At 34.0% G+C, this 19,132-nt stretch overlaps 1 protein-coding gene across 1 annotated transcript in view; it reads right to left on the reverse strand.

Moving 5' to 3' along the window:
- LOC127235597 (serine-rich coiled-coil domain-containing protein 1) overlaps positions 1–19,132 on the reverse strand; it is a 528,053-nt gene that overhangs the window by 62,340 nt on the left and 446,581 nt on the right. The window contains exon 8 of the mRNA XM_051202943.1: positions 11,097–11,180. Coding sequence (XP_051058900.1) covers positions 11,097–11,180 — 84 coding nt within the window. The remainder of the gene's footprint in view (positions 1–11,096; positions 11,181–19,132) is intronic.

A 19,132-nucleotide genomic window follows, 5' to 3' on the forward strand; every position in this document is an offset into this window, starting at 1 on the left:
AGAATGTGGTGATAGCCACACTTACTTGTTTGTGTAAGGATGAGTTTTACAATGTAGTTAGAAATTATACTAGTTTAGGAAAGTAGCAATAATAGATTCTTATACAGGGTCCATGATATCATCAGCTATAGAAAGCTGGCTAGACATGAATTTTCTTCTATTGAGAGGGCTTTAAGTTCAATTAGATGATTATTGTTTATCCCCAAAGATATGAAAGCCACTACTGAATCCTTGGGAGCATCATGCCATCTTGATCATTGCTGTGGTTCCTAGGGTTTATAGATGAGTAAGACTATTAATTGTTTTTCTCCATAGGCAACTTTCATATCACCTTGGAATACTATGAGAGGTAGTTCTCAGAATGGAGGCTTTTAAGCTAATTACAGCTTGGTTCCTCCAAATTCAGTCTGAGTTCTTATAGGAAAGTAATCTGAAGAAACCAGTACCCTTTTTGCATTGTGTTGTTTCCTTATTCCTGTAAAACTATGAGAGGACTTTTTCTAAATCTTCAAATGAGATTCAAGCTTGATTTGTTACTTTCTAATAAAATCTAATTTGATCTTAAAAATTGTTGTAATTTTCATCAATTTACATACATCTAAACACACATAAATGTTTCCCTTGTGATCTTTTCTGATGAAATTCATTAAGTATGCTTTCTTTTTAACTCTATATCTTTGTATGGCTTATGTATTGCTTATCTAAATGTCTACATTTTATAAATTTAACAGCAAGCTTAGGAATACCTATTGATATAAAAATAAAAAACAAAGAGAGGGGTGATGTGGAAATTTCAGGATACACTTTATAGAAGAACCTAAGAAAACATAAAAACAGTCAACTGTTTTAATTTACATATATATTAAATTCTGCTAGTTACCTCACTTGATCAGTGTAGCTACATACTTCTTTTAGGCTCTATCCATGACTTAAAAGTAAACCCTTGTCCTACCGGTATTAAAATATGCAACAATTATTTCTCTGTATCTATGACATACTACAATATAACAACACTCTGTGATAAAGAGTTAAACAAGTATGCAAGATTGCTACAATAAATGCGCTGGAATATTAAAGATTGTATCTTTTGGCAGCTCTTCATCAGGCTACTGGAGTGTGGAAGGAAGGAGAGGCTAACCCCATTATGTATCATAGGATACTGTCAGATTCATATTCTACATCTGTCTCACAGTGCTGACTAGGAGAGTAATTACTGCTGAGATAAGCCCTTTCTGGAATATGTGCAATTAATTCTCCTGGAAAAAGAATGAAAGTAGCCTGACACTTTAATAATGTTTAAGTATACCTAATCTATTTCTTTTCTGTCCCTAATGTTTCCTAAATATGAAAAAGAAAGAGGATTTGAAAGTACTTACAGCTGCCTGTTCTTATGTAAATCTTCCACGGGACTATAATATTCTATCTTAAAATGACTGGCATGAAATAATACTATAAATTATAATAGCATGAGAAGCAAGTGGGGAATTACTTCCAAGCTGAATTCAGGATGTGAGTTTCATGCAGAATGATGTTTCTCTTATCAAGTAGGAATTATTCTGTTATTAAATCTTCAAGGGTGTACAATTTCATTCAATTTGAATTCATAATATATATTTAAACCAAATGAAATTATTCTTCTCTCCAGATTCTTTATAAAGTGAGGGCTATTTAACCTCATGCATTTCTCACACTTTTATTTCTAGCAATCTCCTTAAGGCATAGGTAGTTGCCTGATTATACATGATAATATACTTTTAGTGCCTTCATATTTCCAAAACTCTTCAGCTCTATGTCTCCTAAGCACTCGATGCATTGCTACTCAAGTGTTGACAAAGCATCCTCAAACTTGACCTATGTTCTATGGATGGCATCTCAGAGGGCTAAGAGAGGAGTGACTATTGCTTACTTGCATTAAAATAAGAACATGTTTTCATATTTATTTTGAATGAGAGGAAGGAAACTTAATAATACAGGGGATTCTTTTTCTAACTTTTTAAATATTACTAGACTTTCTAGAGTTGGATTTTACCAGAAGGAAAAACTGTTCATCTCAGTGAAGTGTTGTGTTGGCTACCTGGAACAACATTTTAATGTGCTCCTTCCTATAAGAAAAACTCATGATTAAATAATGTGCATGCTATTAAATAGATATTAGCAATGGCCAGAAGAGAAACACAGGTAGCCAATACTTTTATTGACTTTTGTAAATATGAGTTTGAAAAATAGGAAATTTTCACAAATATATCTTTTTTGAAAGTCATGGAGCACTATGGAGGCCTCTCTGTGATGTGCAGAACATGTGTTTTTGTAAGAGCATCACACGCACACACACACACACACACACACACACACACACACACACACACACACAAAGACAAATGAGGACCAAAAACCAGTGTTTTAGATATTAAAGTACAGTGGGTTATTTAATGTATGAATTATAATTTATAAGCATCTATTCTTACTGCAACATGATATGCCATGTTTTGTCAATACCCATGGGAGTCATGCCCTTTTCTGAATAAAAATGGAAGGGGAATGGATAGGGAGATAAGTTTAGTTGAAGAGGGGATGGAAGGAGAAGAGGGAGGTGAAACTGTGGTAAATTAAATAAATATTTAAAATTTTGTAAGTGTCATCTAAAATATGTGCAACTTAATTTTCAGTCTATTATTTTAATTCTTTATATTTTAAGCACATCATTTATATACACATGTGTGTAAACTTGCTAAACAATGTGGTATGGCTTTCAACCGTGTGAATTGTGAAGATCAGGTCAGGTAGTCAGGCTTAGCCACAGATACTTTTACCCACTGACCTGTTACCAATTTAATTCTTAAATGGTAAAATTCATTAAATCAAATTCTATAACTTCATTGCTAGTTTTTGAAGCTGTAGATAATGGCCTTTCTTAGCATAACCTTCATTATAAACTAAATTGAAGCTAGCTATGTTCTGCACAGTTACAAATTTATCAGTTACAGGGGGAAATATGCAACTTGTGTGTTTCGTCTCTTTAAGTGGAAGTCTTTCTATATAGCATTTATTTTAAAATTTATGATACATTAAAAATAAGTATCATTTATATAATAAGTTGTGTACACATAATTTAATTGACATAGAATTATTTACAATGAGATGCCATGGTTTCTCTCTCTCTCTCTCTCTCTCTATCTCTCTCTCTCTCTCTCTCTCACAGACACACACACACACACACACACAAACACACGATACTTCCAGGTGGAATCTCAGCAATGATACATTTAGAATTTTAGTAGACTGAAATAGTAAATAAAGATGACTTTCAGGTGATTACATTATTATTTCCAATCTGTATAGTCAGTTGTTGCTTGCTCTACCATGAAATATGTAGTAGCTGACTTAGAAACTGATATTTTTCACTACTCTCAGACAGTACAGATATTAAGAAGCACAAGCTCTTCATTCATTCATGGGATAAAGAACTTCTTATCTAGAGGCTGTGATGGTTAGTCTCTGCATTGTCAGCGTGACTAGAAGAACCAGCTCTGAACATTTCTAAAGGGGTAAAGCTGAGAATAAGGGCCAATTCTGAATATATCATCATCCCATGGTCTGAGGTTCTATGCTGAATAAAACTGGAAAAAGAAGAGGGAGGAGCTGAGAATGGGTATTGTACTTCTCTACATCCTAGTCAGGGCACCAGGAAGCCCTTGCCACACCCCGTGATGCCTTCTGCACATGACAGAACACATCCCTGAATCATAAGCCCAAACAAACCCCTGATCTCTCTTAAGCTGCTTGTTGTCAGTTGTAGGTTATAAAGACAAGAAATGTAATGAATAGAGAATAGGGCACACTCATTTTCCTTATAATCAGAAGTGACTGTTTGTAGAGAAAAAGCCTCAGAGAAGCTGCACTTAACACTTGTAACTCAATCAGAAAGATGAGAAAACCATCCAGAGGGGAACATCTTCACAAAAGGACATGTAAACATTCAGAATCTTGAGATACTTTCATAATTTGTTTTTCCTTTTAAAATCATCTGTATATTTTCATTTGACATTTTACCAAGTATAAGTATTACTTATTCAAATTACTAGTAAAAACCCTAGTGTATAGCATGTCACATCAACACAAATTTGTACATTTCAGTTCTAATCTTCAGAGTCAAAAGGTTAATTTTGTCTATAAGTAGACTTAAACTGTGTTAAATTAACAGCAAATACAGATTTTAGTTTTTATATCATCTGAAACACACTTTTCACTCCAAAACTGAAAGCATTTATGAGAATTCTGCAGTCACTTACATGATTAATGGGTATCTAATAGAATATATCTACTCCCTAAAACACAAGGCTACATTTCACCACCAATGTTCATGACAAATATCTCAGATTTACTGCAGTACATGAAGATAATGATTGCAGTGTCCCTCAATTTCACATTAGGAATAAAAATAAGACTATGTGGTACCCTTCAACAAGACCTTCACTAAATATATGAGAAAGAGACTAAATCTTTACACAGGCAAGAAAAATAATTCCATTTTATAACAGTCAGTTTAACAAAGTTAAATTTGTATAAGCATATAAAAAAGCTCATCCTATTATAATTTACGATAGTGAATATATTCAGCTATTGTATTTAGGATTTTGGTTCTACTTCATATGGTATTCATTAAGTGTCTTAATTAAATAAATGAGTAAGATCTTAAAATCTAAGTGTTAGATTAGAGAGTAATCTTTCCAACATATGTAATACTCCATATGCCCTATAAAAATAAATCTTTACATTTAAATATACTTTAATACTATTTATTATAAAAACCCTTCCTAGCATTCATGATTCTGAACCTTGACTGTATTACATAATGTTAGCATCCTTTTCAGTCCCCAGATACTGAACACTTGTACCAGAGCCTTGTGGCTGTGCCTTCACATCCTGCTTAGTTCCCCCTTCTCCAATGACTCATAATATGCATTGGCAATCATTCTTTCTATACCGTTGTTTAATTGTATTTTGTATCATTTGTTTCATTAAATAAAATACCACATAGAATAGCAATACAAAAATCAATAAAATTGAACTCTTATTGTTCATTTAGCAAGGGGTATGAAAATCCCAAATTCTTTTCTGATGCTGTTATTGACCCCATCATTGCAGATAACAGGAATAAAACCAAACAAGCTATTATAAATTTTTAATTTATTCTCCAAAGATAAGTATCTTATTTTTTTAAATGATAAAAGCAGTAGATATTTATCATTAAAATGCAATACTGACCCAAGGGTAACAAAGAATGCCACTAAGCCCAGATGACTGCGGAGGAATTGACAAATTCAAGTGATGCCAGGGACAAGACCCTTCCCCCACACACAGACATAAAGCCACCACCATTACCAAAACAACCAAGCAAACAAATAAGCAAACACAAACGAGCAAAAGGAAAGCTCCCAAACCACACAGTACAGAACTGAAAATTCTCATTATGCAATACTATGCATTATTCCATATTTTAAAAAATAAATGGTTTTTATTATTATATAATTATGAATCTAAAAATCTATACCACCTTTTTATAGTTTTATAAACATTCTCACTATAAAAGTATATGTAACCTAATATGTCATATGAACATAAATATAATGGTTTGTTTATCAAATCACTACAAATGGTTATTTTGTTTGTACTTTAAATATTATGCTCTATAGTCTGAATTTGTGTCAGAGAATTCATGGGAAGGAAGCCTGAATGTCCAAGGCAACAGTTATTGAAAGGAAGGGACAAATAGGGAACATCAGAAATGGACCAATACTAACTCAGAGAGAATGAGGGCTTGCTTCACACACACACGCACACACACACACACACACACACACACACACACAGAGAGAGAGAGAGAGAGAGAGAGAGAGAGAGAGATGAAATACCTAAAATTCCAGTAATAAAGGTAATTAGGATCATCTAGGAATAGATTTTGATCTTTTGGATCTCTGTATTGCCACAACCTTCTTTCATCAAATGTCTGCCCAGAAAGATAGAGGATGGTAAATCCTTATTTGTTTTACTATAGGGTTCACTGTCAATTCAAAATGAAGCTGAAAAAACTCAGTTTAAGCCTCCAGGATCCACATGTCATTGGTCCTCATTTTATATCAGCACAATTGGAGAAGTGGTTCATTTATGTTTGTGTGCATCAGAAAATATATGAGCCTCAAAAGAATATTTTATCCTTAATACATTTCCCTGCCATCACCCCTTTCTGAGGTGAAAGGTCACTATGGGAAAGGCCAGGATTGAAGTCCACGTGGGAGAGTTCAGTGTTGGAGAAGAGGGCAAACTTCTGGAATTTACTGTAGCTATCATACAAGTCATCCAGATTCTGTGTGAAGTCAGATTCAGGGCATAGTAGTGTTTCACATGATCCTAGCATGTGGAAAGCCATGTCAGAAAAATCATGAATCCAAGTCCAACTGAGACTGAACAGCAAATGTCTAACAAGCCTGAGATATATATGAAGACTATGTCTCACACACAAGCATATAGACAAGTAATTGTACATCCCAAGAGCACCAATGATCCTAGGAGCTAACAAGTAAAGCACAAAGACTTCATATACAGCATATGGCAGAGAACACAACAGAATATCAACCAAATATATACAAATCATCTAATTACATATAGTTAATGGTTTAATGTTTCTTCTATGCTTAAAGCATGATTTTGAGACTTGAATAATCATTACACCATTAATATATAGCTATGACTGAAGACCAAATTGGTGGCAGAGGACACTGCTAAAAGAAACATGTCAAGAATGAAAACTTATCATTGCTATAAAACAGATTGGATGAGCAGATTAAGGAGGCAAACTATGAAAAATAACATTTCTGGATGAAAAACACAAATGCGACTTGAAGGAAAACTTGAATGGGTTGAACACAATTTCTGAATACTGTTCAGTATTTCAGAAGAAAAATAATAAAACGACCTTGTTAAACCATTGTATGAGTTTTCTTAGGCTCCCACAACAAAAATAGCACAGATTGGGTGACTTTCAAACAGGATCTTTGTCACCTGCCATTCTGAATGTTTTGTTCTGGGACCACAAGCTTACAGAGTCCAGTGCTCCTTCCTGGCTTGTAGATAACTATATTCCCCGGGTATGTTCATGTGATTTATCAGAGAGAGGGTGGAGATGGCATGGACTGAAAGGAGAGGACAAATATGGGCAATAGGAAGGAGACAGAGAGATATGGAGGCAAGAATTTTCTCTTGTAAGTCATCTATCCTCACAGTTAACATACACGGCTGTTATGTTAGGAGCCTGAATGGATAAGAGCATTACCCTTTGCCCCTTGATGTGTTTCTGGCAGAACACAATGGCTCTGCTATGGGCTGAAACAGCTGGGAGTAGATGCTCCCATTGCCAACCAGTTCCTTTCTGCTATAACACAAGGGGCTACAGTGTGTAACTCTTTTTTTTTTCCTGCCAATTAGTTGCCCTATGATGTATATAACCTCAGTAAAAACTGATATTTTAGCATTTAAAGTTCCCTTGGACATCATAAAACAGTGTAAATCATTACTTTTATCTGTCAAAAACCAATAAAGCTCATAAAAGTAAGTAAAGCATGAAAATTTCATAGGCATTAATACCAGACTCCTTGAAAATGTTCCTGAGAGAACTAATTGCTTATTTCCTTCCTTTTTACACAGAAAGGAATGCATTGGCAATTTGGATAGAAAATATACTCACATTAGGAATCCAGTTACAAAACAGTACAAATGTATGATGCAAAATAAAATGATTATTTTGAATTTTGTTGCATCTTCATGCTTTATAAATTCTACCAAGTCAGGAAGCAAGGAGTGTAGAATTAGAGTAATAATTCTGAAATCGTGGGGAAGAAAAATAAGGATACTTCATGAAATGTATTGCAGAACTTGCTGGGCACTATGCTATTTGATAACAAAAAATAAGCAGGAGCACATCATAGGTGTTGTTCTCTGAACTGTGCCCTCCCCCAGTCACACAGTAAGTCACCTTGGAAGAAAGAACACTGGGAAGTGGCTTTAATTAGATGACATCATAGGGTGGGGCACTCAGATGGATTAGATGGAGAGATCATCCTTCTCCCTCTGTATGCAGTGAGAAGTTGGCCATCCATCAACGAAGAACAGTCCTCACTGGTACCCACCCATGCTGGCATTCCAATTTCAGACAGGACTGTGAGAAATTAGCTTTCTCACACTTAACTATGACATATATAAGGAAAGGCCAATCTCTTTTGCAGGATTCCAGCTCACTGGGTATCTATTTATACTTATACAATTTCACTGATGGACTGAAAATTAATATGGTATCTCTAAAGCAATTTTACTCAAATGTTCAAAACTTACAGATACATCAGACATCAAGTAATGCATGAAGGCTGCTCCTGACATACTCTGGGGAAGTGGAAGATGCTGATGAACACCACTGGGAGAGTAATGTGGAAGGATGCATCTTTCCTTCATCCATGATGTTTTGCCCTGCCATACATAGGCTTTAAACAATGAAACCAACTGACCATGGACTGAAAACACAGAAACAATGTGTCAACATCTTTTCTCTTTATCTCTCTCTCTCAGGTATTCTTTATAGGACAGAAACAGCTGAATGACAGTGTTCTGCTGAGTAAACATGGTTACACAAGGCAAACCTTTCTTAATCTTTCTTTTATTGGAATAATTCCTTATACATTTGTTCAGCAATATACAAGTAGATACATTTGCCTTAATAATATCAGTGATCAAGAAATTAAAAAAATTGCAAAAACTTATAAATTCTGTGCTATTAATCTGCATGATAATAAATAGTTACTAAGCTAGTTTTTGAACTTAAATTAAGTGTTGTCAAATTGTTACGATTAAGCCTTCTCAAGTGACTAGCACCTGCAGTTTCTGTTCTTGTAAGACTTAAGCATGGGAAGAGTATAAGTTCATGGTCAGCATGGATACATATAAAAAGTGCTAAGCCATGGTGGGATACAGAGTGAACCCATATCTCACACAAACAAGTGGAAACTGGAAACACAACAGTTGCTCAGCATTAGAACCACATTGGTCCATATTTTCCATTGATTTCAGCATGTTTTAGAGTCCTATACACTTATGTACCTCATGAACTCCTCAGATCTAGTTGTAATTTTCTTTTCAACATGTCTCCTTCCTTGAATAATCACACCTTCTTCCTTACTGAAAGTCCTCTTAATCAAAACAAACTTCACCTAAAAAGGGTAACATCTTTCTTTCCTTAAAACATTCGACTATGCAACACAGACATTGAAATAGTGCCTTGATTATCACTTTGGAAAATTTCAAGGCTAAGTAGCCTATTTGGACACATCAAATTTAAAGAAAAGGAAAATTTAAAAGCCCACCAGTATGTCATTTTAGGATGTCAAGAAATTTAAGCCTTTTTTGGAGTGATGGGAACTGAATTATTGTAATTATAGTTGTAGTATTAGCTCTGGAAGCAATGATTTTCTTTCTCGCACAACAAAGAATGGTCTATTGCTTGTATATTCCATGTTTTAAATTTGATCAAACTGATGGTAAAAAGAAAAATGTATAATCTTTTCTGAGTTAATGATTGAAAATGAGCACTCCCTGGCAAAGTGAGTAAACTGTTATTTAAGATCGATTATCCCATTTGGTAATAGGTATCTGTACTTAATATTTATTAAATACAAAGATATTTTTTCTATGGCATACAAACAAAGTTGGATATAATATATACCTAGAGCAGTAACTCTCAACCTTTGTGTCATGACCCCAACATTGGTTGCATATCCTATATTAATATTATGATTCATAACATTAGCAAAATTAAAGTCATGAAGTAGCAACAAAATAATATTATGGTTGGGGCTCACAATAACATGAGAAACTATATTAAAGGATTTCAGCATTAGGAACTTTGAGAATCACTGACAAAGAGGAATATATTAAATATACTGTGATTTCACTATGTAGGAGATACTGTCTGTAATTTTAACATCCTTTTATAATGGGCTATTTCTTATAGTACAGGAAATGCTCCTTGTATCTGTGAATGCTATTCTAAAATATCAGGTAGTTTAGAAGCTTGTGATGCCCTACTAACATGCTTGTGACCGTGAAACCCTAGTTTAATAAGGGGCAAGTTTCAGTAAAAACACTGCCAGCTCTTTATACTCCATAAAATGTTATGAATTTGATACCACACTAGTATGTCTGTCATCCTTAAAAGCTTGTTGGGCTATAAACTCAGTTAAGCTGTTGGACAGTACTTTATAGCTATGTAATATACCGACATTGATATAGTCAACTGTTAAATCATTTTATGTCTTTAAATAGTATTTATTTTGTGGCACCATTGCACAAATGTCACGGTGTTTTCTACTGAGTTATGTTTATTTTGCTGGTATCGTAAGAATTATTGATAAGTTATCTTTCTCTTTTTAATTATTGTATCATTCTATAATTTTCTTTCTAGAGTACTGATATTCATTTTAAACCACCGATCATAATGTATATAAATTGAAACATCTAAAATAAAATACAGTCCTTCTACACAGCAAATGCACTACTATGTTCTAAACACTTAATTCCTTATTTCCATCATGATAACCCATCTCACTTATATTTTGTGAGAGAAGTATATTCATTGAAAATTCTACCATGTATTGACATAAAGCTTCATATGGTGATCATAAAAATAAAAGTAAAATATGTTTGGTTCCCAAGAGTAATAAATGGCTTCCTTCATATTGTATAGTTTCTCTCTAGGAATTTCAGTATGGAAGGGGATCACACAGAATACAAAATGTTATATGACCTTAGTCTTTGTGATTACAGATACTACAAGGTTGCACTAATTTCTAGTAGGATGTAAACTGTCGCAAATGTAAATTATTTTCTGGCTGTTGTCAATCCACTACTACAGTTTTCTATACAAAAGTTTGATAAAAGTTATGGTGATATTTTAAATCATTCATCAAAATTATAAATAATAGTATTATGTCAATAGATAAAGGTTATACCAAACAATGTTGAAAAGTAAGTAACTGTGTCAGCCAATCACTTACCAGCTCTGCTTGTAGTTGAGAAATGAGCTCATCCCTATCTTTCAGTTGCAGCTTCAGCATTGAGCATTCGTCTTTCATTACATCCTACAAAAATCAGAGAAAACAGAATAGGCTTAGCCCCCTCACTTTGCTCATTTCATATAAAGTCATCTTCTTTCATGGAAATAATTGTATGTGACTAATGAAACTCAGATTTCTCTATGATGTGGTATTTCTTATATTATTTCTAAGTTGTATAAACAAACAAAAGTATATGCATATAAAACATTATATGCTATATACACAGTGTATATTTCTCCATATATATGATTAGTTTTATAGAAGTTGAAAGTTTTCTTTTTGGTACTTATTTGTCAACATTGTGCGACTTAAAAACAAATGAACATCATTCTTAATTCTTTCATCACTTTTTGGTGTATATAATCAATGTGACAACATTAATTATATTCTACAAGAAATACGTTTGTTATGTTGTGTAATTAAGTATTAAGTATCTTTTGGGGGGTTGCTTTGTTTTGTTTTGAGATCGGGTTTCCCTGTGTAACAGAGAACTCCTGGAACTCAGTTTGTACTCCATAAAATGTTATGGAGTCCTGGAACTCAGTTTGTAGACTAGGTTGGCTTCAGAGTCACAGAAATCTGCCTATCTTTGCCTCCAGAATGCCACTATTAAAGGTGTGTGCTACCATGGCCAGATAAGTATTACTTCTTAAACCATGGACAACCATATCATCATTAATAATGTGCCTAGGATTCACTAGTTCCTTTCACTAGGATTCACTGCATTTGACATTCTCTATGTGAAGGCACATTTAGCATCTACAACCACAACCATGGCCTCTGTACCTCTGTGTTGGTAGTTTTCAGATACAACCACCCATTACAGAAATCACCATTTGCTAAACTTCTACTCAGGAATACAACTTCCACCTCATTAGAGACTCCTGAGTGGGAGATAATGCCATTATTTCCAGTGTAAAAAAAACTGCCTTTTTTTTGCCTTTTTTCTTTTTAATTATGTTTTTAAACACTTTTAATTTTAAAAATATTATAATAATATTTTCCATATACTTTCACTCCCCCCCCCAAGTCCTTCCTGATCATATCACCGTCTTATCCATCAAACTTTTAAGTTTTTTTCTCAAAAAACAAACTACAAATAGGATAACAAAGCCCTAAAAACCCAACAAAGTAAAACAAATGAGCAAAAATACACCCACCCCAAAACAAAACAAAACAAAACAACTATGAAAGGAAAGCACAACTGAAACCAAAACTGTGGAGGGCCTTATGTGTTTGCCAACTATTCCTCAACACGAGGCCTGCTCTGAATAGGTTGATATACCTAGTGTCACTCCATTTGAGCTCCCAGCGGGTATAAATAAAAAAAATTTGGTTGTTAACCTTTACCCTAGTAGCTGAATTTTCATCCATTCATTCAAGTTTTGAAAATATAACAAGTAAAAAATAATTAGATAAAACAAAAGCTTTTACATCAAAGATGGACACGACAAACCAACAGAAGGAAAGGAACCTAAGAGAAGGCAAATCAGAGACTCACTCATTCTCAAACACAGGAATCCCTTTAAAACACTAAACTGGAAGTCATAATATATGTACAAGGCACCTAGAACAGAACTATGCAGGCCCTGTGCTTGCTGTTTCATTATCTGTGTGAGTTCATATGATAGGCTGGTATTATTTGGTTTTACCTAGTCCTTGGGCTATCCCAAGTTACCCAAACAGTGTCATGTATTGCTTCTATCTTGTGGAGTGGAATTTGAGTCAAACCAGTTATTGGTTGGTTACTACAACAACCATTACCCTGATATATCTTTGCAGGTAATACACCATCATAGATGAAGGAATTCTGTTTGACCTGCTGTTTACATTTCTCTTTTGATAGCATGCAGATGACTTTCCTGTACCAAAGATGTTATAACATAGCGAACACACACCTTTTCTCTTAGTCTGTATCTCTATCTGACCTGACAAGAAAATATATAAGGGAGAAGATGAAATGGAATTTGGTTATTCTGGGTTGCTCATTACATTCTCTATGGTAACAAATACTGTATAATTCTAATCTATTCATATCTTCTTGATTCTTCTGATAAGTGTTGTTACAGTTTGCTTCCTATTGTTGTGATAAACACTGACTGAAAGTAACTTGGGGAAGAAAAGGTTTATTTCAGTTTACATGGTTAAGGTCTATTAACAAGGGAAGCCAGGGGATGTGCTCAGAGCAGGTACCAGAATGTAAGAACTGAAACAGACCCACACAGCTTGCTCTTCATGGGTTCCTCAGTTTGCTTTCTTATATAGACCAGCACCATCTGTACAGATATGATATCACCCACAGTGGACTGGGCCATCCAACATCCTTCAATAATCAATAAAATTCACCATAGACATCCCCACCAGCCAATCTGCTAGAGGAAATTTGTCAACTGAGTTTTCCTATTTTCACAGTTGTGAAACTATAGGTTGTGTCCAGTTGACAAACAGGCCAGTATAGCCATGTTAACTGAAGATGCTGCAGTCTTCTAATTTGCCCATACATTATGGGTTTCATAGCCTGATTTTATACCTGTTCATTTTAAAAACATATTAATTCTTACTAGTACCCACATTAGCAGAAAGTTGAAGTCCTTTCACATTGCTAAGGGAAAATTAGCAACATTTAGGAAGCATATAAAACAACCATGATATTCTAAATTAATAAGACCTAGGGTTAAATCCCTGAACCTAATCATATAAATACTTATGTGTTTCTATTTCTAGTAATTAACTACTTTTACCTCCAAGAAAATCACCATGGGTGTTGAAAATGGTACCAGGCTAGAAGCTACCTGCTTCAAATACTATCAAAATTCCTATACCATCATATCAAAAATGAAGTTAAGATCCTACATTAAATAATACATGACCAAATTTTCTCTTCTGGCACTAAATAAATACTAAGATGGAGTTAAGCATGTTAAATATTTACTGGAGAAGGAGAGTAGGATATATGAAAAGAAGGGGAAAGTGAGTAGTGTGTAAAATAGTACAACCATATTTCTCTTTGATAAATCATGTCAGTTAAACAACTACGTCCTGAAATCTGTTGAACTACACCAGGAATTCTCTACTGAGGAAAGCAGGTTAGTTTTTGTTCAGTCGGTGTGTGGAGAACGCCTGAAGCAAAACTAGATTCCAGCTACTACCCTCTGAGTTTAGTTATTATTTTAGACCATCTAATGGTGACCTTGGACTTCACTTGGGAATCCAGGAGATGCTGAATGGCATAATGTTTAAAAGGAGTCAACTTTTAACATAGGTCTTCCAGATCTCAGTAAGTCTTCAGGAATTCAGTACATGCCTATTTCAATTTTCTGGTGGTGTTGATTATCAACAGTAGTTTTAAGGAATTAATTAGCATTTTGTGGATTAAGTATTTTTAATATTGTAGACTCGCCACTGTTTTGCTTTCATGAAATTATAAAGAACTTAATCTTTTCAAAATAAGCTCTCTTTAAGAAGACTCAGACTTTATTCCTGTGGAAATTTCTCAAGATATTTATAGCCTCACAACTTCAAAACAGAAAAATGTAATCTATTAGTGATATGCATTTATAACATTGAATATATAACACATTATATGCCACGAAAAAATCATGTGTATGCTCTCTGTATAACTCTGTCAATAAATATTACCTACCTAACATTCTTGGATTTCATTTTCTGGTACTTTTGCATCAATATTCATGAGGGATATTGGTTTGTAGTTCTCTTTCTTGGTCATGTCTTTGTGTGGCTTGGGTACCAAGGTAACTGTGGCCTCATAAAAGAGTTTGGTAATGAACCTTCTGCTTCTATTGTGTGGAACAATTTAAGGAGTATTTGTATTAACTCTTCTTTGAATTTCTGGTAGAATTCTGCACTAAAGCCATCTGGCCCTGGGCTTTTTTTGGTTGGGAGGCTTTTGATGACTGCTTCTATTTCATTAGGGTTTATAGGTATATTTAAGTTGCTTATGTGTTCTTGATTTAATTTTGGTAAGAGATAGCAATCCATAAATTTTTCCATTTCCTTTGAATTTTCAAGTTTTGTGGAGAACACGTTTTCAAAGTATGTCCTGAAAATTCTCTGGATTTCCTCAGTGTCCATTGTTACGTCCCCCCTTTTATTTCTGATTTTGTCCTCAACTTTATATGGAAAACCAAAAGAACTAGGATAGTCAAAACAACCCTGTACAATAAAGGAATTTCAAGAGGCATCATCATCCCCAACTTCAAGCTCTACTATAGAGCAATTGTCCTGAAAACAGCTTGGCATTGGCACAAAAATAGCCATGTAGACCAATGGAATCGATTCAAAAATCCTGATATTAACCTAAACACCCACAAACACCTGATTTTTATACAAAAAAAAGTTAAAATATACAATGGAAGGAGGAAAGCATCCTATATCAACCACTATGAGACCACAGGTTAAAGGGAAAGACAGGGGACTGCAACCCCACTGCATCTCTGCTTGAGAAACCCAAGGTTCACTTGTCCACTGCATCACACTAAATCAGCTCTTCTCTACCTGTGTGTCACAACCCCTTTGGGGATTGCATATCAAATATCTTATATGTAACATTTTTACCTTTTGAATCATAATAGTTACAAAATTACTATTATAAAGTAGCAACAAAAATAATTTCATGGTTGGGGGTCACCACAACATGAGGAACTGCATCAAAGAGTTGCAGCATTAGGATGGTTGAGAACTACTGCTCTTAATGTTTGAATTATAAAATTATGAACAAATGAAATTACAGCTTATGCAATATGTTTTAAGAGTTAAGTGTATTAGAGTCAAAAAAGTTCATAAAAGCTCTCAGTAATCACATTGGAGTTAGTGATCATAATTAATGGTTGTACAAGAATCCATGATGTTAGTTTAAAAGTTAAAATTATTGTGTTAAAGTTTGCATTTTTTCTGATTTACTTTACCTCTATACTTTTATTTTATTAAATTGGAAACTTAAAGCTATATTCTCAGTTATTTGGAAAATATGTCCTAAATTTGTTTTTGAGTTAAGATTCATGTATTATACATTTTTGCTTGTTATTAGTACCCTGCTATTTTTTAGTACTCAACATAAGCAAAATTCAAGTGTCCAAAAAGTAGGGTCAAACTGTAATCATCTTTGAATTTGTCTGGTGCTAAAATTAGAAATTCAAACAAAAATTCAGATACTGTGTAATTCCCAAAGTCCATCCTGATGATTCTTCTGGTTAATATTTGAATTTAATTGTTATCTAGGAGTTAAAAATAATACATCAGATTTGTATGCATCAACATAGATATATCTATTTATAAGTTTCCAGAACTCTCTCTAGGTTTCATTTTACAATGTACAAGACTTTTTATCCATTGTAAAACTGAGGTTTAAAAAATCAAAATAAATAAACTAACAACACAGACAGCTTTGTTGAGCCAATGAAGATAGAATGTTACAAGCAAGTGAAAAGGAAAAGGAAAGAGACCAGAAATATGTCATGGATGAGAGAAAGAATACGATCTGAAAATGGAAGAACTTGCAGGAACTTGTGGTTTTCTCCCTGCTCTACCTACCCAAAGCTTCTTGGGTCAGCATTGCTGTAGGGGCACAAATGGACTTCCCCAGTGGGGTCACTGATAAAGGGGAGTAAGGGACAGCCATCCTAGATCTACAGGAATGAGACTCTTTAGACATGGAAGACAGAGACAAAAAAATCACTTAACCCTTGACTAATTTTAAATAATTAAAATTACTCTACAGTCCACTTTAGTAACAGAATTGCTATATGACACTGTGAATTTAAAAACTGAATAATTGACACTATACAATATTGAATCAATTAATACTGTGTTATTTTATATATGTGATATTTTATCTTGAGATTTTCATAGAAATATATGAAAATAAAAGCCATAGTATTTTAATAAGTATATTACATGCTCAACACACTTGAACAGACTAAAAATCTGAATTCTTAAATGCTCCCAAACATAATATTTTTGATCCCACAATGGGAAAATTCCACATCTGACCTTCTTTTTGCACTGGGAACATAGCTATATTCACATCAACAATACAAAGCTGCCCTAGGCATGTGCACAAAGCAATATGAAATAGAAATGTGCTTTGCATTTAAACTTGGATCCTATCACACAGATACATCTCATTCTGTACTTGAAAATGACCAAAATTTACTATTATCAGAATCAGGACCATGTCTAAAACGAACCATTTTGATAAGGGATGCACACACACAAACACACACACGCACACACACACACACACACATATTATACATACATACATACATACATACATACATACATACATACATATCCATGGAGGGAAGTAGAAGATTAGGGCAAAGACTGTGTTTACCGATGAAAAAGGTGACAGTTTATGCAAGGAGTATTCATACCTAAGTAATAAAAATATTGCCAAATATCATAGGTCTTATTTTCTAAATGTTTTAAGAATTGTACATATATTTGTCAGATGTTATGATCATGGTAATTTATTCTCATATTTATAAGAGATATTAAGTTTGATAAAGAAAATGAAAATGTAATATATTTACTTATATAAAGAAGCTAGTATTTATTAATTTGACTCTGGAACTGTTCATACTTTATTTTCATAACAAGTATCTTTGAAATGTATATTTTTCCTGCAAAAAATTCCACAGCATTCACAGGCTTTTGGAGTAGTGATGTATATATCATGACATTTCACAGCTGAAGAAGAATCATGGAACACTGACTTCTTTTTAATTTTAGTCTACAAATTTCCTTTAGAAATACCTCAAGAATTCTCAGCTATTTTTATCTTTTAAAAGATTACAGGACCTTACATTTGTGTGAAGGCTTTACAATTCATAAAAACTTAATATCATCTCATTTATAACATAATAATATTTTTTAACCAGGTATTTCAGAAAATGGTAGATTTGGGGAATAAAGGAGGCTTAGTCACAAAAGTAAAGGAGAAAAAACATCTACATGACCCCCAACTGGATGGCATTCCCCTACATATGAAATTGGGGGGGGATGGGAGGGGAAGGTGGTTAGAGTGCATGTGAGAGGGCAGAGAGGGTAAAAGGGAGGGAAGAAGGAGGGAAAAAGAGAAGGAGGGTGGAAGGGAGGGAGGAAAAGAGGGAGAGAGGGAGGGAGGGAGAGGGAACTGGGATCGACATGTAAAATAATAAATTAAAAAAAAAATGCTTTGACTCCAAAATTAAGTTGAAGGACAAGTTACTTGGGAAAAGGATTTCTACTTTTGTTTCCACAGAAAATGAAAAGATGTGGATTCCTTCCAGACTAATGTGGTTTGATCACGCCAGACCCCCTGAAACAGAGTACGAGGTGATCCTACATTCAAAACAGCTGGACAAAGCAGCCTTGCAGAATACAGCCAGGATTTCTGCATCTTCTTCGAATCCCCCATGACAGCGCCCCTTACCAGCAGGAAGTAGTTTGGAAAGAACAACGCCCAAATTCCCAAATATTGTGTATAAATGTTTGTTTTCATTTAAATGGACTTTGTTATATAAAATAAATTTTAAAAAATTAAAAAATATATTTTTATGTACCTTCTGTGCATTGATAGTGTTTTCTAAAAACATGGCTGTGACTGTAAAGAATAATATTGAAGGGAAAAATAAGCTATCTTGTTGGCTTTGTTTATTTCTCTCTTTGTAACTTAATTTCATTTTAAGCATTGTGCCTTTTTCATGGGTGTGTGTATTCATAAATTTAATAATATCTGTCTATTTTCTTTCCTTAACTACTGTCTGCCCTTTGAAATCACTTGATAATGGGAGTTGCTAAGCCATGTTTGGCGATGTATGCTTATTGTAAGTGGAAATTTTAGGCAGTTATTCCTGTACAAAATGTTTAATAAAATTTCAATACAATTCTAAAAAAAAGAAAAAACAACTTCAGCAAATACTAAATAAAATGAAAACACAACATCAAAAATGTCCACTACCCACTTAACAAAA

This window comes from Phodopus roborovskii, unplaced genomic scaffold (genome assembly GCF_943737965.1).
Source record: "Phodopus roborovskii unplaced genomic scaffold, PHOROB, whole genome shotgun sequence".
Lineage (NCBI taxonomy): Eukaryota > Metazoa > Chordata > Mammalia > Rodentia > Cricetidae > Phodopus > Phodopus roborovskii.